Source organism: Labrus mixtus, chromosome 12 (genome assembly GCF_963584025.1).
Source record: "Labrus mixtus chromosome 12, fLabMix1.1, whole genome shotgun sequence".
In the NCBI taxonomy this organism is placed as follows: domain Eukaryota; kingdom Metazoa; phylum Chordata; class Actinopteri; order Labriformes; family Labridae; genus Labrus; species Labrus mixtus.
In genome coordinates this window covers 13,978,097-14,004,742 of record NC_083623.1, presented here as the reverse complement: position 1 = coordinate 14,004,742, position 26,646 = coordinate 13,978,097, and the positions used below count along the sequence as shown (strand labels likewise).

The 26,646-nt window shown below is 39.2% G+C and overlaps 1 protein-coding gene across 4 annotated transcripts; it reads left to right on the top strand.

The window, feature by feature from the left end:
- Positions 1-3,012: 3,012 nt before the first annotated feature.
- ylpm1 (YLP motif containing 1) lies at positions 3,013-23,991 on the top strand. Of its 4 annotated transcripts, none has more exons than XM_061052128.1 (22): positions 3,013-3,846; positions 5,041-5,247; positions 6,160-6,198; positions 6,704-6,892; positions 7,468-7,979; positions 8,241-10,925; positions 11,540-11,654; positions 11,894-12,038; positions 12,127-12,216; positions 12,308-12,488; positions 12,720-12,910; positions 13,070-13,224; positions 13,319-13,381; positions 13,565-13,684; positions 14,278-14,454; positions 14,536-14,619; positions 14,727-14,810; positions 14,899-14,973; positions 21,015-21,066; positions 22,571-22,692; positions 22,914-23,100; positions 23,659-23,991. In XM_061052128.1, exons 1-21 carry the CDS (start codon positions 3,274-3,276, stop codon positions 23,058-23,060), a joined length of 6,006 nt encoding a protein of 2,001 aa, XP_060908111.1. In that variant the 5' UTR covers positions 3,013-3,273; the 3' UTR covers positions 23,061-23,100; positions 23,659-23,991. The 4 variants fall into 4 exon arrangements, with proteins under 4 accessions (XP_060908111.1, XP_060908110.1, XP_060908113.1 ...); XM_061052127.1 differs by having other exon boundaries at positions 5,041-5,253; XM_061052130.1 differs by lacking the exon at positions 6,160-6,198.
- Positions 23,992-26,646: the final 2,655 nt, after the last annotated feature.

Genomic DNA, 26,646 nt, shown 5'->3' with positions numbered 1-26,646 from the left:
TAAATCTATGACTTTTAAAGATTTTTCAGAATAAGTGAAATCAGTTTATATCTAGCAGGCTTTTTGTGGGAACAGGGAATGAAATGGAAAAAAAATGTTTTAGGAAAAAAAAAAGAATATCTTTATCAGACATTTAGCTCAACAGAAGAAAAATAAATACATTACATTCTCATTTGATGCAAATATGAAATAAACTCATATTTTCAACAATGCATTCTTTACCTGAAATATAAATCTGCAACCAGAGAAAAAGATGAACACCACAATATAAACAGCATACAAAACACTTAGGTATGCTGATACATATTGTCTCACGCTGAATTTTCCCTACACTCTAATCTGATAGACAACAACTATATAAAGAGTAGACATGGTTGGAAGACTTGTGTCTGATAACACAAATGATATTCAAGTGTCCCTGCAGCCATGGCTGTGTGACAGTGAGCCAGTGTGCACATACCAGGACCCTTCAACTAAGGCATATAAATGGGATTCAGCCATTAGTTATTTTCTTATTAACAGTAGTTGTACTACTGTTTCACGTCCAGGTGTCCTCAGTGATAAGATATTTTTGTAAAGAGGATTGTTAATAGAGAAAAAAATACAGTATATATTTTTATTCCAAACCTAAAAACAACATTCAGACGGACAACATATTCAAGGTCATTGATTTGGATGATTATTCCTTTGTGTACCAATAAGGCTCCTTCCTAACATTTAGATATGATAACCTGCTGCAGATTAACAAGTCAGGGATGTATTTACCTGCAGCAGCTGCTGGGTTTTTATTTGTATATTTTACATCCACTGTGCTGAGAGGAAGATGTGCTGGCACAGCACTTTGTGTGATGCCCTTTAATGCGCTCTATCTTATCAGCACAGCATCACCCCTATTCAAACTAGCGGCTGATTGAGCTGCGTGATGTTGCTTGGGTCTTACATTGGGAATAGTTTATAGAAGCAGCGTCTCTAATTTGTGAAGTGAGGTATTATAGAGGAGACAATTAGACCAGGCTTCGATTGGCGCGCAGAGGCTTGGATGCTGACAGTCAAGAGAAGGCTTTCAAATGTCATACCAATTAATCTATCCAGCCATCAAACAATATTCTGGAAACAAAGTCAGGGGGGCGATCAATCCGCATCACTTTTCTCCTCACCGGGTTATGGGAAAATTGATTTGTCAAACAAAGCATTTTGGAAGCAGTGCATAGACTTGTTCGAGATCCATTAGCCTCCATTGAGCATTTTGTTTAACATAGGATTTTCATCACAGAGAAAATGCAGTGTCCTCAATACTGAGAGCTACAACTTTACGATTTCTGATTTCTTTGTTCTTGTTTAGAAAGCTTCAGAAAGTGCTGATGAAGATTGAAAAGTGCTTACTTCTAATGGTACTCTTATATATTCAACAAAATGGGGAAGAAACACTTTGAATTGAATTGTTATGAATACACTACTACACAAATCAACTGAACAATCAGTCCCATTCCTTCCAAAAAAAAACCCCAGGCATTAGTCCCTGGCATCAGTATTATTGTACACTGTGGGTCTGTCCTGCCATCCTATACAGCATGGCGGCCATAAGCTGTATCATGAATTCACTGTGCAGTGTATTGTTCTAAGACAGAACTGTATCACATTGTGCCCGTCATGCTGTTTTAGAGGGGAGATAGCTTCCTCTATGGGATTTCTCCAAGCCCCATCCCCTGATAATGTATCTCTCCCTAAAGGCTAGGCCTCTGTGACCTTGTCTTATTCATTGAGGGCGTCTTAAGCGAAAGAACTGAATCCTGAATGGGCCATTTCCCCTCTTTTAACACCCCTTTAATGTCATCAGTGAAATATGAAGTCATTAGGCGATATTAAAACACTGCTGACAAACTAATTAACGGAAGACATTAAACAGGACGGGCTTGATTAATCCGCTTTAACGATTCTTTTTAAGTGGTTCTGGTCAAAATTAATACAGATTTACTGGTGATCTTAAGAAAAAAATACTCTTATGTGTATCAGACCTCAAGGGCAACCTAAAGTCGCTGGTCTTTTACCTCCCACTGCTCCCTCCCTAACACCCTGCCCGCTCTGTTGCTAAACAGTCTGAACTTACAAGTTGGTCTGATTCTCTGACAATAAAGTAATGTAAGCTGAATGGACACACAAGCTGGGAGCCAATTCTTAAACCTTTCCCAGGATGTTTAATTAATCATGTCATATAGCCGAGTGATATTGTTGTTAGAGTATTTAATGTAGCATATAATTGTTTTGAGTTTAACCAAAATACTTCTCTTTGCAACTTCTAAGATTCTTTAGCTAAAAATAAGTTAGAATGAGTTACTACTATTAGAACAACTTCTCATAAAACTCTGATTTGTGTTATCACTGATGTGGCTTGACATGAGCCATTGTTACTGACACAGCACGTGGTTCCTTGTTTAGTAGAAATGTCTTTGTAAATGTCTCCCTCTTGTGGTAAATTACAGATCCGGTAAGGGTCAAATACACTTAGGCTACTGCTGCAGGCAACATTGAGATAATCAAAAATCTTTCTAAAGCCCATGAGACCTGTGTTGTGCATTTTTCGATTTTTTTTCTCATACGGTATTAATAAAAGTCAAAATTATTATTATTATTTTTTTTCTCATCATGACAGTCATTAGCATGATAGTGTGTATTTTAATGGGAGTAATTTAAGTTGTCGAAAGACTGGATAAAAATGCATAAAATATATTTTACATTATTTAGAAAACAAACTAAAAAACTTCTACTTCACTGAAGTAAAAGAAAATAGTCCTAGACCTATTTAAACACTTTTATTCAATAAGTAAATAAATAAATGTATTATAAGAATTGTTTTGTTTTTTTTAATTATTTTTGTTTAAATGTCATATTTGAAAAACGATAAAATACCTAAAAAGCCTTTAAAAAAAAAAACGAAGATATTTTTTTAATTTGAAGAATAATATTCGCTTCCGGAAACCGTCACTGGACAATGTGACGTATTTCCTTTAGCAGTATGTTCCTGGCGCTGAGTACCAACCACTAGACGATATCAGAAACTTAGTGAAGTAAATGTAGGGATTCGGTTCCCTTACTGATAACTATTTTTTTACTTAAGGGGTGTTATTTATTATCTATGTTCAATGCGGTTTCACCCAGTCGTTAACGAAACATGTAGCTATCGATTTTATGCATGGAAGGTAAAGGCTAGCTGTTAGCATTTTCAGCCACTGAGGCCCGGCTTTATGTAAGTGTACCCGGCCTCGCTTTTCAACAATGTATCCAACCTGGGGGAATTTTGGTGGGTCCCAGCCCCAAAACTTTGGAGGGTCTGGACCTCGTAAGCAGCCTGCTGGCGGCCCGGCAGCTGGTTTCGGCGGCTTCGAGGCCCCAGCTGGCGACTCGTTGTTCTCCAGCCTGCAGGAGCAACACCGCCAACAGATGCAGCAGCTGCAGATGCTGCACCAGAAGCAGCTCCAGTCTGTGTTACACCACGGCTCCAATGCTAATTCGTACGGTGGGGGGCATTCAGGTGGATTTTCAGGGCCGTCGTGGCACTCGGAAGCAACTTTACCAGTCAATTCAGATAGCGGTACTGGGACTCAATCGTACTTCCAGCAAGACGACATCCCTGGTTCGGCGGCCAGAGGTCCTCCTGTTCCCCAACAGGGTCACCAGCAGCCTCCTCCACCTCCACCTCTATCTAACCCCAATGAAACCCAGCCGGGCCCTCCCCCTCCAGAGCCCCCGTCAGTGAAACCACCTGAGAACCCGAGTGCTCCTAAAGCCAAAGAGGCTACCAGTCAAGATCCATCATTACCAGAAGAAGACAACCCTTCAAATCTACAAGTAATGTCTTCATTCTTTTTGACTTCACTTGTATCATTGTGATTGATATTTCACCGTTCTTTGCTCTACCTGCATTACCTTAATTAGATGAATTAAATATTGGAATCTTCCACAAATGATTGACTTTGGGCTATGGTTAAAAAAACAAATTCATGTGTTTTCAAGCATCATGCAGCACTTGAGGAAGAGAAGAGAGGAAACAAATGCAGTGAAAACAAATGGTGTGGAATTACTCAATACACCTAGTGAGGTTAAATCCCAATTAGAGTTGTATAGTATCATTCGTGTGAATAGAGGTATTGCTTGGTCGCTCTTTGGGTTTTAGTTACATAAATCAAAGTTTCTGTATATACAGTACAAAACAGGGTTAGGATTTAAAAAAAACAGTATCGTGAAAGGCAGCATTTATTATCAGATGAAAGTACTTGAAGAAATCAGGGATGACATACCTATGTACAACATGAGGGTGTGTTGCTGATTACAAAATAGAAAATTTGAATCTTTGCCAATACTTTTAAATGAAGAAGTCCCTTGAAGCTAATGTTTGTTTCGACCCATTGACATGGATTTAGAAAATTGATTCCTGTCACTTTTATTGAGCCTTAAGACAAATGAGAGTTTACTGACAATGATAAAGCAAAAGTTAAGTTTACTCTTGTAAAGTTATTTCAGGGAACTCTAGGAAAGACTTCACTAAAGTGACAAACACTTACTTTTCAAAGCAGACATTTTTTTCCTCCAGATGACAAAAAAGCCAAAAACAACAGAAAATGTGTTTTTTTTTTTGTAAATTGGAAAAAGGGGAAACCGTAAAAAGCTAAAATTAGAAAAAACGTCTTTCCATACTTTTCCTATTTGGTTCAGACCTTATCCCCTGTCAGTCAAACACTGGGTTGAGCTTATATACAAGATTTGGGCTCCGTGCAACAGATTGTCTCGAAAAACACTATTCAATATTGACTGATTCTCATTATGAAAAAGTCAGATTAGCATAAGAGGAAAACCATTGATTGGGACCCAAACCGGTTTCATCATGTGTCCTCTGTCAGGGATTTCAAAGGCAAAGTGTTCAAACTTTTGTTTATGATAGGGAATTTTGAAACCTATTTACTGGAGTGCAAAATAAATAGATGAAGGGAACAGGGTTTCTGGTGTGCGTTGTCTGACATATTTCCTTGCAACTTTTTCACCCAGCAAAAACAGCAACTTTGGTACAAACAACATCTTCAAAATCTTCAGAAGTTAAAGCAAGAAAAAGCAAAACAGAAACAGGCTCCTGTGCCACCTCCACTTCAAGGCAAAGCAGTTCCACCTCCTCCTCCATCAGAACCCCCAAAAGGTGCACCTCCTCCACCCCCTCCAAAAGAAGAGCCCCCAGCACCTCCTCCACCTCCTGAAGAAGTACGTGTAAGTAATTCTAAAATGTTAGAGACCTGTGTCAATAAGAATTTCAACTTTTTTTGGTTAAAGGTGAATTTATTGATTTTGTTTTACATTAATGTCTCTTGACATGTTAGTAGAAGTTAGAAGTAATTTGCACATAGGCTAAACGTTATGTTATAAGTATATTTGGACTCCAGAAAAAGTGTTGAAAAATCTCTGTAGTTCCCTCAAGTATTTAACCTAGTATTAAGTATTGTTATTGTAGGTAATGTAAACATTTAGAGTTTTAAAAAAAACATGTCTGGTTTTGCTGCATTCTGAGTCCTATGATAAGATTGTGGAAAAGGAGGTGCTTTGACACAGGTTTATCCTCTTAAATCATGTGTGTTTAATGAATTAACAAGAAATACAGCAGGGGATGTAAGGGTTGCATTTTGTTCTTGTTTAACCTGTCTGTTAAATTAACTCACAACACATAATAAACAACAGTATATCTGAAATTTTTATTGGAGGGATAGTCCCTTGAGGTGCACCATCTCGTTTTCAAGGGTGTCCCTAAGCAATAGCAATACTATAAAATATGTTGTGTAATTACCGTAATATTTACAGTCTATGGTAATTACTATACATATTGACTGCTTCTTTTCTGTGTTCTAAGATATTTGTATTGCGCCAATTCATAACAAATGTCATCTCAAAACACTTAACAAAAGTGAGACAAGTAAGACTTTAAGACCAAAAGACCTTACTCTTTGTTACAAAGACCCATTGTTAATCCATCATGAGCACAGCACTAGGTAATATTTAGCAAAGTTACAGTGCTAAAGTGAATACAGCCTTTAAGAGGCAGAAACTTCAAGCAAAACCAGACTCATGTTGATCCGCCATTTGAAACTTAATATTGTTTATATTGTTTGTGTAAACTTACAGAGTGAAAATGTAGGAAAATCACCTACAAATAAAGACACAGTAAGTCCCATCATCACCGTCATCATGTCCATAGATATTAAACCCCTGTGTTTGTGACACCTGCCATGGCAAGATTGTATCAAATACAATAGGAACCATGCACATCCATTTCACCTTAAATTAGTGACTGTGACTATTGTAATGACTTTAGAAATTGATTGCTATTTTCCAACATTCCATAAATCCATTTTTAAAGTAATACACTTGTATACTTACTTTATTTTCCTTGTCTGTAGGACTGGGTATCACTTGAAATGTATTCAGTATCAATGAAAATATTACAGTAAATTAATCTGTCACCAGTTTAAAATCTAAAATGTTTCAAACTATTGTTTTGATACCCAAGCCTATTAGACCAGTCTCTCGTTGAATGATGATATGTTGTTACCTGTGACTTGCCTCTGTTTTAAAGACATTTCCATTTTTTTCATTGCAAAATAACTACAACTCTGCTCTTAGTTTAAAGAAATGCATTGCTTCAATCTTGTCTTATTTATGTTTAAAGGCTGAGGTCCCGAAAGACCCAGAGGAGGCTGCCCGCCTCCAGCAGTTGCAAGCTGCTGCAGCGCAGTGGCAACAGGTGCAGCAGCAGAGAGCAGGTTTGCAATATCAGGCTCTCATGCGACAGCACGAAAAGCTTCAGCAGATCCTGGAACAATACCAGCAGCTAATTCAGCAACCTGAACATCTACAGGTAGGTAATTGTAGTTTAGTTAAGAGATGTCCGGCTACCATTGTAACCCGATCTTCATGCCTGTTCTTATACATAGACTTCGGTGTTGGAGGATATAAGTATGCCTCCAATACTAATGTAGATAAAAGAATACCCAACATTGTTGTTTGAACACTGACATTTTACAAACATGCTAGATTTGATAAACATACCTGCTAGCACAGAACTTTGTCACACAGCAATTTACCTTAAACTATTTTACTTTTGTTGGTTATGTAATTAGAACAGTGCAGTGTTACAGTACCAGTATTAGTTTTTGAGGCCAACACCTTTAGCGGTATCAGAACTTGTGTTTCAACCTCTATCTTGCTGGTTATTTTCCCTGGTCAAAAAAGACCTGTAAATGAACTAGAATGCTGAAATAAAACAAAATATGGTCAGTGTAACCACTTGTAAAATCTACATCTCCAGGAGCATCTTAGAGGCCAGTAAGTTTTAATCTTAACATTGTGTCTGTTTTTTGTTTTAAATGGTTTTAAATGTATCTCTTTGACAATACTTAAAACAAATATCTTTCCATATGTCTTTTGCTACAGTCGATGTCAGCTGAAATGCAGCTGAGGCACTATGAAATGCAACAGAAGCAGTTCACCCCTTTATTCCAAGACTGGGATTGCTCCTTTGGCCTTTGGCATGAACAGTTCAAGACTTATCCCCACAAGGACCAATTGAAGGACTATGAGCACCAATGGAAGCAGTGGCAGGAGCAGATGAATGCCACCAATGCCCACCTTCAGGAGAGGGTTGCCACTCTAACTGCCATGGTGCCATTTGCCTCAATGCAGTATAGTAGTGGGATGATGGGGCAATATGGCCAATACCCTGGGCAAGACAAGCAAATGCAGCAACAGTCAGTAACACCTGGTGTGCAACATTCTCCTGTGTCTGTTGGTCCTAGACCTCAAGGGCCACCGCCCACTGGCTTCGGGCCACCGTCAGATTCATCTGCTGGACCTCCTGTAAGAGGAGATGGCCCTGCTGGCATAGTCAGAACCCCAGGCCCCCCCACGGTTCAGCAACCAGGCTTCAACAGTATAAGAGGTCCACGGTCAGTAGAAATCCTTTTCTACAACTCCAATGGTATTTTTTGTGAAAAAAGTGACTTTGTATTAAACAGTATGTTGTCTTAAGATAGGCGTTAATTAAATCATGCCAGAACTTATACATTCAAAATGTATTTAATGTTTCAATTGTCATTTATTTATGATTTTATATTTTCAGGCTTTTACAGAGAATCTTTAAAGGGAAGCTTAAATTTAATGAATTATGTTTTATGTTATGTTAAGTTTTGTTGTCCTACTGATTTCAGCGGAAACAACCCTAGGTTTGACCAGCCACAGCAAGGTTTTGACTGTCCCCCGAGGTTCGACCAGCCACAGCAGCGTTTTGATGCCCCCCCCCAATTTGAACCACGGCAACGCTTTGATGGTCCTCAAAGATTTGACCAACCAAGGCAGCGCTTTGACAGCCCTCCAAGATTTGACCAACCAAGGCAGCGCTTTGAAGGTCCTCCAAGATTTGACCAACCAAGGCAGCGCTTTGACGGTCCTTCAAGATTTGACCAACCAAGGCAGCGCTTTGATGGTCCTCCAAGATTTGACCAACCAAGGCAACGCTTTGATGGTCCTCCAAGATTTGATCAACCTCGATTTGGGCAGCAGCCTAGGTTTGATCAGCCCCCAAGGCCCCCTGGCCCAATGCCACGTTTTGAACGCCCACCTGTGCCCCAGCAAAAGCAACAGCAAGGTCCTCAACCTAAGGCAGATCCGGCCAATAACGAACCCACTAGTATTGTTTCAAACACATCTGGAAAATCAACTGGGAAGCCACAGACTGAAAAAGAAAAAAAAGAATCAGAACCAAATAATAAGGCCAATGCTGAAGACATGACAGATGATAACTTGCTTGGGAATGGGGGCTTTTTTGTCCAAAATGACCCAATTCCTCAGACATTACAACCCAACACAACACCTGAGAAACCTGATGGCAACACGGCTTCTAACAATAGTGAAAAATCCAAACCTTTGAACTTACCTTCTGTAACTGCTCCTTCCATTGTAACAGCAAAAAATAACTCCTCTACACAAAAGCCTATCAAAGCAGAAGGACCAATATCAAACAATAAACCCCAAGTTGTTCAAAAGCCCCCTGGAATACAACAAGGACAGCCATCTTCTGGTCAAGTGCAGTCAAGACAAGATCCTGCCAAGCCTCCCATAGGTAGGGGGCGAGGCCAGCCCCCAGCACCAGTCACACCTCTAGGACGAGGACGGGGACAGATAGGTGGTGAAGAGTTCAGGGGGCCTAACACTGAACCACTTGGCGAGAATATAGTAAACATGTCATACGACTACATGCAATCTGAAGAGACCTATGAGATGCCAGAGCAGGATGAATATCAGTGGGAGGATCCTTCATATGAGGAATTTGGTGGTGGGGAAGAGGTGCCCCCTGAAGAAATGTGGATGCCAGAAGATCATCACTTCCAAACAGAGGAGGAGTATTATGAAGAACCAATAGGAGGACCCTATATGGGAAGAGGAAGGCCTCCAATGATGAGGGGAGGTCCTCTTCGAGGAATGGGAGGCCCACCTTTTGGCAGAGGTGGTCCTCCTTTTGGAAGAGGAGGTCCACCGATGGGTAGGGGGGGTCCACCGATGGGAAGAGGAGGTTTACCTATGGGTAGAGGGGGACCCCCTTTTGGAAGAGGAGGTCCCCCTATGGGGAGAGGAGGTCCCCCTATGGGGAGAGGAGGTCCACCTATGGGGAGAGGAGGTCCCCCTATGGGGAGAGGTGGTCCCCCTATGGGGAGAGGAGGACCACCCATGGGAAGAGGAGGACCACCCATGGGAAGAGGAGAACCAATGGACATGCACTGGGAAGACCCTGAGTCAGCTGAGTACCCAGAGGAAGGTGGCCCTTACTGGGGAGAAAGAAGACCTCCAATGAGAGGCATGAGACCCCCATTTCCACCTGGCCGGGGTCGTCCCCCTCGTGGTCATCCTGGTTTTATGCATCCAGGACGGGGGCGTCCCCCGCACCCACCACATGGGCCAATGGATCATGATCCATTAGGCCATGGAATGGAGGCTGATGAGGCAGAAGGGGATCCTGCTATGATGTACCATGACCCTCATGGCCATCCAATGCACCCTGATGTAGGTAGAGGCAGGCGTCGTGTTCCGCCACCACCTCACGAAATGTTGGACTCTATGGAGGAGCCTTTGTATGATAAAGGAATGGAGGGAGAATTAGGGTGGGAGCCACCACATGGCCGAGGCCCTCCTGGGCCTCCAACTGAAATGGTGGATTCGGGACGATTAAGTAGGAGACCTATAGGTCGAGGGATGGCTAGAGGAATGTGGCGATCTGGTCCAACACATGAAGAATTTGAAGATCAATATAAAGAGGGTTATGTTGAGGATTATGGTCATGGGGAAGGCGGGCATCGTTGGCGACCCCCAACAGACTATCCCCCAGAAGACCTTCGGCATGAGGCTAAGTACCGCGAGTCTGAGTGGGATAGGGAGGGTGCTCCCCTTGAGAGAGACTATCCCCCTCGCAAGCCACCACCCGAGCCCTACAGAGACAGCCGCTGGCTGGAAGAAAGAGAAAGGGATCGTGGTCCTCCATTTCCCTATGATGAACATGACAGGGGAAGAGGAGAGCTAAGAATCCGTGAATACAGAGATGAGCCACCATACCCACCGCTGCCACCAGCTTCAGAATGGGATAGATCTTCAAGACATCCTCTATTACCAGAAAGAGTGTATCCTGCTGACTTTGAAGATCGTAGACCTCGCTATGAAGAGGCCAGGGAAGGGTCTCCTTTGGATAGACCTCCACCTTTACCTCCTGCTGCACCTGCCACAAACTTGCCAGAGAGTTCAGTTGATCTAGCATCACAAGGATCAAGCGGTGCAAATGTGCTGGCTCTTTCCCAACGTCAGCATGAGATCATCTTGAAAGCTGCTCAGGAACTTAAACTTATAAGGTTAGTTCTAGACTTGAATCATTGACTGGCGTATTGTGATACATTTGTTTTCTTGTCTCTAGTAGAGCTGTTCCAATACTATTTTCCTTCCTGATAGCGTTTTGTTACCTTGACTTGGGTCATAATCTAATATCAAGTACCCCACTGATACCATTGCAAAAAGCATGTTTTATGTGTGGAAAAACTGATTACTGACATTTTGTTAGCTTATGAAGCATTTAACCCCTCATTAGCACCACACTGCTGTTAACATTGTTACATGATGATGTACCTGCCAGAGTACATTACATACTTCACATTAGTCAGTATTGGAACAATCATAGTCTCTAGTTGAATCTTCCCTTGTAGTTTGCATAGTCATTATTTGGAAAAGTAAAAAAATATATAGACATGAGTGATTTCTTCCACCACCAAAAAAAAGTGGAGTATTGCAAACACAAATATACACAATGTACACATGTTACAAAAATGTAAAAGGTTTTCTTGACCTAAATTTGATTGGAAGGCTGGTTTGATTGGATACTGCTCTGCGCTTTTACTCATTATTGCCTAATTTACTTTATAGTTGGGTGTATTTTGGAAACGTTTAACATTCATTCTTTTTGCGTCAACAGAGAATTGCAGGAAGGGAAGACTGAACCTCAGCCTGCACCAGCTGACATCCTGCCGGAGCTTCCCGCTGGTCTTCTTGGTTTGGAGATCCCTGCAGATGTCAGGAATGTTTTAAAGGTAATTATGTCTACATATTATTCAATATTTTAAACCAGATATTTTTAAGATTTTGTGCTGCAGATAATTGGTGATACCATTTGCCCCAACAAGAAGAAAAAAAAGAAACGTCGATGTGCTTTTATAAAATGTTACCAAAAATGACCACAAGACTAAGAGCCAAATGTTGTACCATTTCATTTAAAGGTTGGACGAAATAGCTTGTAGACAACTAGAACTAATACACTTGGGTTCTTTAGGGCATGTCTGCAGCAGCACACACAGCTGTTACTGAGCCTGCGTCGTGGAATACTAAGCCTGCTATTACAGAATACCAGACATCTCTTCCTGCTGCCCCTACACTTCAAGTTATTCCAAAGACTGTGGATTATGGGCATGGTCATGGTAGGAGCAGCACTTAAGAACACATTTGGTCATTTTTAATATGTGAAAAGTGTGAAGTTTTATTGGTGACATCAACTCAATGTTTCAGAGCCTGGAGCCACTGTTGAGCGTATGTCTTATGGGGAGAGAATTGTATTAAGGCCTGACCCAGTGCAATCAGATAGGGGATATGAAAAAGGTGAGTCTCAGTACTACAAAGCTTATGCTTCTCATTTCTAATAGAACAGGCTGTTCTGATTTTTCACTGATGATCCCTTTAATACTCCCAGAGCCTCTTGGTCCAAGAGATCTTTACAGCAGAGACCCGTATTATGACAGACGATCTGACCCGTACATGGACCGCCGCGATTACAGCAGGGAGAGGGAATTATACAGAGAGAAGCTTCCACCAGAATATGAACGAGAAAGATATGAGAGGGAGCGCTATCCACCGAGAGATAGAGATGAAAGGTAAGTTATACGTTTCCTCATTAACTCCCTAACTGTTGGGAAATACACAGCTTTTTTATATGTAATATTTGTTTCTATTTGTCTGTTTTTTGGTTCAAGCACACAGTCCGTGGTTAAAGAAAGGTACTTTAATCACGCTGTCATACATTGTGATTAGTCATCAGTGTGTCAGTGTGAAAAATTAAAGACAAGTTATGAAATAAAACTAAATAATGCCTCTCCCTTATGTAGATCTCCACTGGCACCTTCTTTACGTCCTGGATACAGGGAGAGAGACCGAGATATAAGAGAGAGAGAGAGAAGTGACAGTCGAGACCGAGATGAACATTATGGAAGGCCTGGCTACGATAGACCTCCATACGAGCGAACTGGACACGATCGTAGTGGGGCTGAGCGTTATGGCCATAGCTCCTCGCCCTACGGTATGTTTAATCCCACATCTGGTCTTATTTTATTTCAATTCTTTGCATGTCAAAAGTTGGGATTGGAGCTAATTAAAGAAAAAAAATCTCCCACAAGTTTAGTCAAACTTAAATAAGGCCACTTAGAGAAATACTTGAATTTCAAATAATATCATGCAGTGGACAGAAGAACTTATCCAGAAGAACGAGTGCCTTCTTCTGCACCGGCCCTCCCACCTCCACCTCAGCCACCTCCTCGAGTCGAGAAGAAGCCAGAAATCAAGAATATTGATGATCTCCTCAAACCACCGGGCAGATCATCACGGCCTGAAAGGGTACTAATTACTGCTGATACATTTCATTCTATATCAAAATCACAGCTAGTTATATATATATATGGGTACTAAATATTGTTTAATATGTTTACAGATTGTAATAATCATGAGAGGCCTTCCAGGAAGTGGAAAAAGCCATGTTGCAAAGCTCATACGGGTGAGTAGAAATTGTTAACTATAATTCAATGTAGTTAATAAGATTTAATTTAATCTAATGAAACTTTGAGAAAAGTACACAGCAACAATACACTCTGTTTCTGTTCAGATCATTGTATTGCTATTTGTGATTAAGTAAAGTGAATATTCAACTCTGCTTTTTAATCTTGTTGACATTATTAAGGATAAGGAAGTTGATTGTGGCGGCGCACCTCCGAGAGTTCTTGTCCTGGACGACTATTTCATGACTGAGGTTGAGAAAGTTGAGAAAGACCGAGACACAGGGAAAAGGGTCAAAAGCAAGGTCAGTATAACTTACAACTAAAACTGACTACTAATACAACTCACAATATGATATATCATGATTCAGCAATTCTGCAATAATTGATATATTGCAAGGCTATGACATTAATTGAAGAGTATAAAAAACAAAAAAGGTAAAGTGCAGGATTAATGTATTTATTCTCTGCAATTTAATGTCAGTTTTACCTCCTATTATGCTTCATCTCTTAACTTTGTTTCACCACAGTCTAACATCCCGCTGTTGTCGTCTTCTTCTTTTATCCTGCTGTCAACTTATTCTATGACAAATTAACTTCTGTTAATGTTACCATTCCTGTCATGAGTGCCACTGTGAAGTAGTGACGCTGTGAATCAAATCGCTGAGGAATCTGTTTAGAACGCATTACTTTTAATTACATTCAATTATTACCAGCAGCAATTTGTTAATCTTTTCACACAGGTATGGACGACAATCCTTGCAATGTCGATATTTTGTCAAATTTATACAGAGGTTAATCATTTTCAATATTGATAGAGTTGCATCAAATTGTAGTTGATTTACAAATGTCATTGTAAACATAATAAACTTTTTATGACAACAATTTTGCCTTGCAGGTTCTGGAGTACGAGTACGAACCAGAAATGGAGGATACCTACCGAAACAGCATGCTTAAAACATTTAAGAAAACTCTGGATGACGGCTTTTTTCCCTTCATCATTTTGGACACCATTAACGACAGGGTGAAACATTTTGATACATTCTGGAGTGCAGCCAAAACAAAAGGGTTTGAGGTGAGTTGTGTTTTTATTTTTAAAAAAAGTTTCTCCATTTGGCACTGAGCTAATGAGGTGTTTCCATATTCTCATTCCAAGGTGTACCTGGCTGAAATCTCTGCAGACACTCAGACCTGTTCAAAGAGAAATGTTCATGGGCGCACTCTTAAGGATATTATGAAGGTTTGTCAAATCCAGTCAGCTTTTGTTCACTGAGTTACAGTAAAAGTAATGTCCACTCAAACTTATACACATAGCTCACACGTCCTAAAGCAGTTTTCTATTTACAGATGTCCAATAACTGGGAGCCTTCACCACGACACATGGTGCGTTTGGATGTCCGGTCCCTGCTTCAGGATGCTGCTATAGAGGAGGTGAGGTCTCAATGACTTGATGGTTTTCATTATATTACACATCTTTATGTGGTACCTGAATTATTTAATCAAGTGATTGTATTAATAGGTTGAAATGGAAGACTTCAATCCAGATGATGAGCCCAAGGAACCGAAAAGAGAAGAGGAAGAAGAGGGAGATAAGGTAGGACATGAAACGCATTTTATTATAGCCACGTAGCTTTCAGAATCATTTCACTTCTTTTTATTCCCATATACCACATTAGATGCATCAAGTTATTTCTAATTAGCATTAGTGATTTATTGTTTGTTGCCTGGGGGAGTCTTAAACATAAAAAGGTGTATCTCTTTCGTGTTTATGTAGTATTAATCAGTTTGATGAAAAAAGAGTGGAACAGAGAGGATCTTTGTCAGCAGGATAGAGACATTCTAATACTGACCTTAAATAACATTAAGCTGCAACAGTTGATAGAGCCATTTCAGGGGTGCTGTTTAGATTTGTTTTATTTTGTTTTGGGTTTTTGTATTAGATTTTAAATAGGCTACAATAGAAAAAAAAAAAAATCCTTTAAATACATCAACTGTTGGATTATATTTCTGGGCTAAAGTACCAAAATGAGGAAAGAAGTTTTAAAAACTGTAGTCTGTCTCATTTTGAAGCAGGCAGCACATTAAATCATACTGCCATTTATTTTCATGGTAAAGCTGTTAATTTGAAAACAAGAACCAAACAAACAGAAATGAAAACATTAAAAAGGTTTAAATAAAAATCCGCTTGGACATCACAAACCATAACACATATGTTCAACACCCAAAAGTTCACAAATTCTGAGCAAATGCAAGAAGTACATTTTTGCCAACACATTTTTGAAAAGATGAAGACAAAAGTTGCCTTTGATATGAAGAAACGTATTCCTTTTTGAAGTGGTAGAACTCACTTGATGAACTGCACTCGAGACGTCAAGTGTGACGTTCCTCTTTAAATCAGGAGTTGTGTTGTTTGGGAAACAGAAGTGAATGGAGGCATTAATGTCAACAAGCTCTGGACCGTGATTGGTCTAAAAGAAAAACAAACGGCAACACTAGAACTCTTAAAGTGCACATGTTTGTAAAAGTTTTTTAATGAATGCTTTCAGAGGAGTGATGACAGAAATGTCAAAATAGGACAAAAGACTAGATCATAGTTATAAAGTGCTGCAGCAGCTGTGTTTCATTGTAATCAATTGATTTGCTCTGTATTTAAAAAAAATGTCATGTATGGAAGTCATTTGCAGTATTTCATTGTATTTAATTTACTTAATCATTTTAATATGATTTAAACATAGGATGCACACACACACACACACACACGGTCTGAAACTAACTTTTTGGTCTATCTGCCAATAGTAAGTAAGCCCCAATATTTCACTGGCAAAAATATTTTTCACTCTTCCTCTCAGACTTTAGATACAGGTCATTAAAAACCAGTTTCAGAAAGTGACTGCATACATTTACTTTAGTACTGAATTTAAAGTAACAGTATCATTTTAAGGATATTGTGATTTATGTATTCTGTATATAAGATGATTTTACTACACACTTGATCCACTACCTTACAGAGGAAGGTCTTGTACCTTTTGAATGGCTGGGTTATCAACTTTACCGTGTAGGCTAACCATTTCCAAACATTTTAAACTAATAAGCTCTGTAGTATAATATGAAAGAAGCCCAGCAGTACTTCAAGTATTAAAATTCAGCTGAGCATTTAGAATGTACAACAAGTGAAGTAGACAGTTATACATCATTTATTATAACTGAGTCTTATTAAATATATAATTATGAAATGGGGTAAGCTACCTCAAGTTATTTTCCTAAAAACATTTTGATTCTAATCATTTTAGCTTTAAGTTTGATCAATTTTGCTCTTGTTGGAATTTTCACTTCGACATTACTACTTTTTCCTCTATTGCTATGTCTGAGTACTTTTTCCTCAACTGCTAAAAAATAATTGACTTTTCAGCTGAGTGGTTCTTCGATCTGCAGCTAAATAAAATGTGCTGTAGACCTGATGAGCACTCATAGCTCTCTTTGTCAGGAGACAGTGATACGTGTTATTTATTTAGTTTTATTTGCCACATTGGAGGCGTGGTTTGGAGATTTTGAAATGTAGATCTGCACGGAAACAAAAGCATAAGTTGCTGTAGCTGGCCAGTCTCTTTACCTGGTATGTCAACAGTTTAGCTAACCGTGGCCATCTACTGGCAGCCTCTGAGGAGCCGCAGCTCAACACTGAAACCGGGATGGCAGGAAGCATAGCACTGAGCTGAAGCTGCCAACAGTCTTTTAACTTTCACTTTTCTAACAGTAACTCTGTTTGTAACCTGCATCAGGTCAGGTGAAGCGATTCTACCAGGGCGAACGCAGCCTCGCACATCACGGTTGTTTGACGAGCTGGACTTGCTAAACAAAGAAGGCGTTACTGAGCCGATGGTGGGCAGTTAGGGTCAGTCAAAGTAGTGTGACACTATTATTGACAGTCACGCTCCACATACGCTTTTTTTTTTTTTTTTCACACATGCACTCTTTAAAATATCTATAATTTTTCAGGATATTCTCCTGACCTGGCTGTTCACATTTGCACCTCACAAATGTCAGACGGGAGGGGGGGACGTCTCCTGATGCAGGACTAACATAAAAAAAGACGCAGTTTGTACAGAATTATTTTTTTAAATAGTGAAACATGCTCAGTTAAATGTTTATTTGTTGATCATTGTTTGATGCTGAAAACATTACATTGAGTAACTGAAGAATTGTTCAACAATTGCCCTTCATTTATCAGCTTTAAGGACAAAGATAGGCTTTGCAGAAAAGTGTGATCATTGTTCAATCAGCTATTTAAGCCCTGAAGTCACAGTCTTGTGGCTGTGCACAAGAATGAAACAAGGTGAGTCTTTGAAGTCTCCAAGGAACTGAACACAATCAGGCAACTTGTCAGCCTTGAGTGATTTAATGTTTCTAATTGTGCTCATCGCTACCAGCAGTGTTGAAAACGTCAGAATCCTATGCTTCTTCGCTGTCTTGACGCCAAACAAATTTAAAATGTGTAACATGATCATGCCTTTTATAAAAAGGCTGAACATTGAGTATTTGAAATGCATGCACCAAAACACTCAAAAAGTATCAAAACATAGTTAGATTTTATTGAATACCACATCGTGGTAATGAACCGTGTCGAGTTTGAATAACCTCTTTTGTTGTAACTTTGACATTTTACATAAACTACTTGAAATCATATCCTTTACACTAAAAGTAAGTAACAGAAATCAGAAAGAGGCGTTAAATATCATATTTATATTAGACTAAGATATAAAACATAGTTGTTGTCGGGGTTCTGTGGAGGCTATGCTATGGTTTAAAACATAACCTCTTATCTTATTACAGTTGTTCCTAAAATGTCACTAACCGTGAGCTGCAGCTCCTGGACGAGCCTAAACTCCACTCAGCAGAAGAAAGGGCAGGGCTCTTTTCTGAATAGTAGACAAGATACATTCTGCATCCAAAAAGTTGAAAGTACTTTACGGACTATCATTACGGTTACCTAGCAACTTTTGCAGATGATGGACGTGTTTGTACATGTGCGCGCTCCCCCTCACCTTCTCTGCGCCCATCTCTGCGGCGTGCCTGGTGCACACTGAATGTTATCAGCAAGCCCCTTAAGGGGGTTTAGAGGATTATATAGCAAAATGATTAATCAGAAATAAACAATACTTAAAATTCTAAATACAATGCTGACTGTGATCGAATTAGCATAAAAACTCCCTTCTTTGGAGCTACACCAATCAGCCATGTCATTATGAATACGTTTCTTATATTATGTTGGTCGCCTTTTTCCAAAATAGCCCTGGTCTGTCAACGTTTTATCAGAAGGAGCATTAACTTACTCAACATTTTGAACTCCAATAGCTCTTCTGGCAGATTAGACATTTTAGGCCAGCCTTTACTCTCCACACTGGTTCACTGTTTTTTTCTTACTTGAGCCACTACTGGTAGGTATTGACCATTGCAGACTGTTTTGGGTAATGCTTTGACCCAGTCAGTTGCCTGACATATCCCACCAACTGACAGTTGCCATTACAAAGAGATAATCAGTGTTATTCACCTGTCAGTGGTCATAATGTTATGGCTGATGGGTGCATATGATACATTAACATGTAACCTAGGTCAGTGGGCCTACACGATCCTACTCCTGCTGTAGCACAATCAATCTATTAATATACAGGATACTTGGGTCATTTTAGTTTTCAAAAACCTTTATTGATGGATGTGTTCTTACTGATCAGTTTGAGCACAATGTGAACTACTTACTGCGGCGTCAAGCCTGGATATTCTGTCTCAATGCAGTTTGTTATTTAAAAACGATTAATCTCTCCTATGAAGCGATAGGTTGTATCCTTTGATGTTTGTTTTAAAGGGGGTGAGGGGAGTTGTCAATTCTTGACATGACACAGTGTAAGACTATTTCTAAAATAATAAAACAAATATATATATATTTTTTAAAGAACCTTAAATCTCTTCAATGACTTTCTGTTAAATAAATGAGTGTTTTCTCACTATCCCTCGTGAATGACTTACCACAAAGTTGAGAACCAATGGCCCATTGATGAAATGCTTTTTCTTTGGTATTACAAACTGGTTATCAGTGGATATGCCAAGGAAAAACCCGAAAGCGAAGGTCATCTGACAAAAAAAGAAATTTGCTAGGCCACGGCCTTAAAATAACCAAAAAGTGATAACCACAGATAAAATACATTCAACATGAAGTGCAAAGAAGTGAACGAGGTCCAAAGAAGACGCACCTATATGCAAGTCGCCTTTTAAGCTTTTCATTCAAAACGTCCATTTACACATGTGATTTCCCCTACTACCATTTACCAGTTTTCTTGTCAGGACTGAGTGGTCATGTACCATCTTCAACCTGAGGTCTGAGAAGATAGAATAAAGGAAATCATTGTGCCAGAGCTTTGATTAACTTTTGCATAAAAGTGAAAAGAGATGGAATATAATGAATGAATATATATTGTCCAAATAAAAAAAATCTGACAAGGTAGCACTAATACAAATGTAATAAACAATGTTTGAGCTATTCAAGTGTTTTCCTTTCATCATAAAAAGTATGCCATTTTCAAGAGGATGACCATCATGTCTGTAGAGACAAAAATAGATTCAAAAAGATCAAATAGAGAAGCACAAAAATTGAAGTTGACATAAAGGAGTGACCAATGGTGAAACCAGCAGACAAGGTATTCAATCTGAACAGTTAGACAGTTTAATCGCATGACAAGGTTTCAGCATGTATTTGCTTAAAATGAATCTTGGATAAAAGTAAATAACTTCCTAAATGAACATCCTCTGCTGGAGTTAGAAGAGGCTCTGTTTTATTTCTTCACTGATCATCTGACAATGCAGAGAACTTCCTTCATGTTTAACAAAGCAGCCTGCACAGTTGAAAAAACTCTTATTTCAAACACATAACAAGTCACTTAAAAATATAACACTGTGTAAAGGGCTTATAACATACTAAGTGTGTGAGATGAAGGTAGTGTCTTGTTGATTAGGAACTTGGCAGAGCTGATAGATGACTGTCAGCAATTTACTGTTTGCTAGCGAGTCAGTAGCATCATAATAAAACAGCTGAGAGCTGTTTAAAGAGATTCTATGTGTGAGTAGTAGATGCTTTGGGATATGAAAAGTTACCAGTTAAGTTTACAATAATATTTTATTGAAGTTTGAGCCACAGCGCTTCAGACTCACACAGAAGGGCTTTGTGCTTTTTTAATATGAAATGTGTTGATCACATGATCATTAGTCCATGTGGGAGATTGAACTGCTGCCTTCTTATCGGAATGAGGAGGATTTTATTTTGTATTTTGATAAGCACTCTGGCACTTGTTTTGTGTTCTCCAAAGCAGAGCACAGATATTGTCCACTATTTTTCCTTTTGCATGGAGATAAAAACAGAGTCTTAGTCTGAACACTAGTGCCTGTTATGTTTCAAGATCATAAATTGCATGCCAGTGTTACATTATGTCTTAAAAAGTCCTCATGCCGTCTCATCCTTTAGTTGTCTTTGTTCTCTTTTAACTTCTGATAAACCAGTGTGCTTTGTTTCAGCCAAGCCTGCCTCCCTCTCTCTCCCTCTCTCTCCCTGTGTGTTTAACCGTTGCAGTGTTTCTTTCTATAATTTAGGGCTATATTCCAAAAAGCAAATGGGAGATGGATACGTCTGAGGCAAAACTTGGTAGGTGTTCCTTTTTTATCTCTATTTTAAATGTCTAACTTACCAAATGTATTGTCTTTGAAACAAAGAGGCTTCTTTAACATTACGGCAAACTTCCACCAGATGCGAGTTCGATCCGTCTCCACTCCATTTCGGCGTTGGCGCTGATAGGTTTTCACTTTGGTCAATGTGTTTGCGTCCACTGGCTCCGCTGCGCTGCGTCTCAGATCCATCTCAGCTCCGGCAGTCCGGAGCCCTCGGTAGCAGATACACAAGTCTTCTATCTTTGCCGTATGCCGGAGCCCGACGCATCAGTTTAGCACAGAAAATAACCATTGGGACAAGAAGTCAGACATCGATACAACATTAAAACATGTGGTTTATTTTCAGAATAAAACACTGAACGGTTCAGAACACTGTGTGTTTGTCTATGTGTTATAAGATTTATAAAGAGTTTTATACCAAATACATCGTATTATCTTGCACTGTCGCGAGTGAATCTGTAAAATTACCACAGGAATTCCTTTGTCTCGACACTCCAGCTGTCTGGCTGCCTGTGGGTGTTGACAGTCGAGGGTGCACGCTCCGTAACGGACCGGAGCGGACACGCAATGAACACATATCTGGTGGAAGTTGTGGGTCAGAGTGCATTTCAACAGTTGCTCGATATATTATATTTATGATGCCTTAAGGCTTTATCTATTTTTGTATCTATTTTTAGAAATGTAAAATGTTACGTTATATAACTTATTATGTTTGATTACTTATGATACTTTCTGGAAACAAATCTAAACTGGACACCGAAGCTTAAAATAACCTGAAACCAGAGCAAACTTGAGTCTTTACTGTATTGGTAATATGTACCTGTTCCTAATTGCATAAAGAAAATATTGTCCCGGGTTACTTGGAGAAATGCAAATAAATTTGGTTGGAGAGAAAAAAGGCGATGCAAATTTAAACAGGATGGAGAATGAAAAGCTTTACTCAATATGAGTCTGTGCATTCTGCCCAATGAATGGATTCTGTCGACACGTCAACAGCTTCAGGCATGACAGTGTACCCCTCTTACTGTTGAACTCAATGTTGCTAAAAACGGCTTTGCTGACCAACATTGTCAGAAAATCAGTCAAAATACAGCATTCCTGCAAAGCTTAAAGAAGCAAAACAACACAATTAATTTTATAATCTTTAAATGAGATGAAAAATAAAACAAAGATGTATACAATCATTAACATATCTGTAATGTAATGAAAAACGTCATCATCTGTAACTATTTATTCCCCCAACTCTTGTAATGACATGTCAGTGATCACTGTCACAATTTTTTACCCTCAATCTCTTTCATTTTTACCTGGAGTAAACGTCTTCATATATCATAAGTGTAAATGTATGAGGAGAATTAAAAAAGACTTTGGTTACCCAAAAAGAAAAAAACAGTGAGCAGTGTTCAAGCTTCCCTTTTTTAGAGTATTAGTTTTTATTTGGGCCTAAAAGCTGACCTGTAGAGTCATTTTCTTTAATACAGACAAACTGGATGGTCTGGGGAGCAGCGGGAAGAGGAAACGTGAAGACATGGCAGGCATGGATCACTTCCTTCAGCTGCCAGATGACTATGCCACACGCATGTCTGAACCAGGAAAGAAAAGGGTAAATAAAGCATGCTGCGCTACAAAGCTTACCTTGAAATGTATTCGTTGGCCACCAGGGTAACCAGAAAGATGTGAAGGTAGTAATCCAGGTAGCCCCGGTTTGGTTTCAATATTTGGTTTCAATTTGGAAACACTCCATTCAACAATGTAAACCTCTGTTTGAATTACGACCATTTTTCCATTACCTGATCATAAAACATGAGTTTTCTTTTTGTTCAGGTTCGCTGGGCCGATCTGGAAGAACAGAAAGAAGCCGATCGAAAACGCGCGATCGGCTTTGTAGTGGGTCAAACTGACTGGGAGAGGATAACGGATGAGAGCGGTGAACTGGCACAAAGAGCTCTCAACCGAACCAAGTATTTCTAAGAAGATCGTAAAATGCCCCTTTTTCCCCCCTCATTGAACGGTAGGCTTTTTGACTCTTATGTTTTTGATATAAATAGTGGTTTTATAGAAAGCTATACATTTTAACATATAAAAAAAAGTTAGAAGAGGAATCAAATCTGTTTGATCTCTTTTTCTGAGAATACAAATGAGGATGCCTATCCTTTTTTATTTCTTGATTTAAAGTATTTTCTCAGTAATGGACTCAAAATGACTCATTTTGAGTGAGTACCTCTGCTTAAAACATCTTCTCTAATGATGAAGTGTTAGTTTATAGAAATAAAGCAAATAAAAAATGTTAGTTTAGAATTTGAAAGTTGAATCCTGTCTTCACCATTTTGTCAAAATTCACTCGTAATAATAAACAAAATGCTATAAATAATTCAAAAGTTACCTCACTTAGGTTGATTGGAGGATATCTTTTAAAGAGATTTAAAGACTTTGAATGACTGTTCATTGTACCAGTTCTTTATACTGTGTAGAGGGTTTGAATATTCAATTCTCTAATTATCATCAATAAAGAAGAACTTAAAAATGTGTCTTTGGCAAATGTACCAATGGTTTCTTTTTCTCCCTGCAGGTGTTCCGAATGTGAAAACACTGAAGCTTGCTGGTGGTGAAAGACGATACTCGTGGAGGTTTCATCAACTATAATTATCAGATTCTTAGTTATTTCACTGAGAAGGATACCGCATTGTTTTTTGTTTTGTATTTTTAAGAAGACACTCTGGTTGTCCGCTAATTAATTAGTCATTTATGATTCTGTAGTTTTCTCGTCATGTGTCCTGTAGGCTATTCAGTCCAGCTTTTTGCTGTTTTATATAATTCATGCTTTCTGTACTGTATACCTGTAGCACTGTTTCTTGGTCTGTACATACAGGAAAAAAGACAATAAAGTTCTCAAAATAATCAACATAGGGAGACTTTCCTGGGTTACCTTTTTGGCTTGTTTAATAAAAACATCCTAGTCGATGTATTGACTGCTTACATGCATCCGACTTCCTATGACATTTAAAGAATGCATTAACTCTTTTGTCAAAGTTTGGAGGGGAAATGTTGACATGAAATAATCTGGAGTGGTTTTTTTTGTGTACATTGAAAACCTCCACTCACATCCATGTTGGCATTAAGAATTCACATGACAAACATGTCCAATCAGTTTATTTTGAAGCTGAGTGCAATATGGACCTGTTGTTCAAAGACTAGATGGTGGTTTTCCACCAGGAACACAGTAAGCTTTACAAGGATTGTGAAAAAAGAAAACGATACTATCGTTAAAAATTCCTCTGTAGAGCTCAAACTTGGCACGAACATCTCTTTGCCTGGACAAACACTGTTGTTATTTTACAACACTGGTGACACTCCTTTATAAAGCTGGTGTAGTTACTATCAACTCTCTGAAGATTAACATTTTCTATATTACTGGAAATACGCACTTGTGTTTCCAAATAATTTCTTAAACACAGAATGGTGAACTATGCCTCAAATGAATGCATATGAAGTAATTTAAAGAAGTGCAATCGTACAAGGCACTGACTTGTAATTTCTTGGCAGCACAGTAAAGTATCCTTGACAGTTACACCACCATTGTGTCAGGTGTAGTTGTTGCAAAAGTAGCACATCTGTTCTGTGACACCCTTAGTTTCCAGAGTACACATATTTTTCATGTTAATAACAATGTAGGTATGTAACAAGTTCAGGCTCAAAATTGCTATTGATAAAAACAATGTTTTTAAGTATTCCACTTTTTCATCTTGCAAATGTTTTCACATTTTACACGTAAAGTCAAAGTACAGAAATGCTACCGTATCAACATACAACAGGTCACTACTTTCTTGATCTCTTAATTCCCAGAAAACAAAGAAAAGCCCATGTCTCACCGTGATACACATTTTATTGAGGGAAGGACATACGTGCCTAATAGTTCACTTGACTGTTAACTAATGGCATATAAGTACAAACAAAAAAAGTTGATGGAACCGAAGGGGGGGGGGGGGGGGTTAAGAGCTTTAAGATCTTTTTCCGGTTGAAAGCTAAATTATTATTTCCTGTGAATTCTGCCTGCAATGAATGACATCAACTTTACAATCATATTCAGTGATTTATTTGACATCCCTTGTGAACAGGCATTCCTGTGGCCTTGTATAATTTTTTCAACATAGTTGAAGCCACTTCTAAATAACGCGAGCATTGGCGATTGTGTTACCATGGAAACTGATCAACTGAAACTAGCAAGAAAAAGAGCTGAATTAGCATAGAAAGTAACAACATGGAGCAATGAATTTCATGATTGTGCTGTTTATAAGATCGAAAATTACACAAAGCTGGTTTGGCAAGCTTTGTCGTTGTTTATTGGGTGTCTGTGGTGGAGTAACATTAAAAGTCCCATATTATGCTTTTTCTGGTTTTATATGCTCTTTAGTGTGTTCTCCATGTGTCCTGTGCATGTTTAGGCACATCTATTTGCAAAAATTAAAAGTCAGCGGAAATGCGGCTTCTCCTACGTCCTCCTGTTAGCTGTAGCATTAGCCGCATGTAACGCTCGGTTCTAGCCGCCTTCCATTAAAAAATTGTCAGTCCGATGTCAGTGTGAGATCACTGATCTAAGCCCATTGGCTCGTTGTGGCAAGCCCTGCAGCTCATGTTGCACGCCCGTTAACTTCTGTAGCACGCCCACGATATGCCATAGCCTGCGGTAGCACAGTAGTGCTATGGTGCTAATGTTTATGCTCCCCTCGGACGGAGCCAGTGGCTGCATTCCCAAAACCGTGCTGAGCAACTGACCAATAACGACAGAGCGGATCGGCAGACCAATCAGAGCAGACTTGGCCCACGTGGGGTCTAACAGTGTGGGCTCAACAGAGCGTAGCTGACGGACTCAGAGCGTAGAGGGAGCAAGGAGGAGCAGTACATGAAAACAGACACTTTTTTCGGACTTTAGCTATTGTGAACGTACAAAAGTAGGTACATAGATTAAATATATGACCCCCAAAAAGGGCATAATATGGGCTCTTTAATATTAAACACATAATGTTAATCTGCAGCTCAGGTTTTTTGTGTGTTTTCAAAGTAAAAGGATAGTGGCAGTGCTGATACAGTTAACCATGAGTAGTTAAAGTGTACATAGTACATGACATCAAGCCCTATTATTCCTTGACAGTAAAAAAAACAACAACCTTTTCCTACTCAATTAGGACCTACAGTATCTAATAATGCTTGAGTATTAGTAGTAGCAGTTGTGAAGAAAAGAAGTTTCCAAACAAGAAATCTCTCTTGACTATCAGCACTGTTGGAGACAAAGCAGAACATCACCTCCGAGAACCATTGCTGGAGACCAATGGTGGATTGATCCATGTGTGGGAGGCGGTGGAAGTGAATCGTTTGGGGAGTGTATGGATGGATCTTAATGGTAAGTATGGAAGAGAAACAGAATAACTGCTATTTTAACAATATCATGTGTACGAGACCCTTTCAAGTGATTTTTAGAAATGATATTTCACTTCAGTACATTACCTGTCGAATATTAAACATGTTTTTCTCATGTGGTGTGCATCTTAATTTTGCTTGT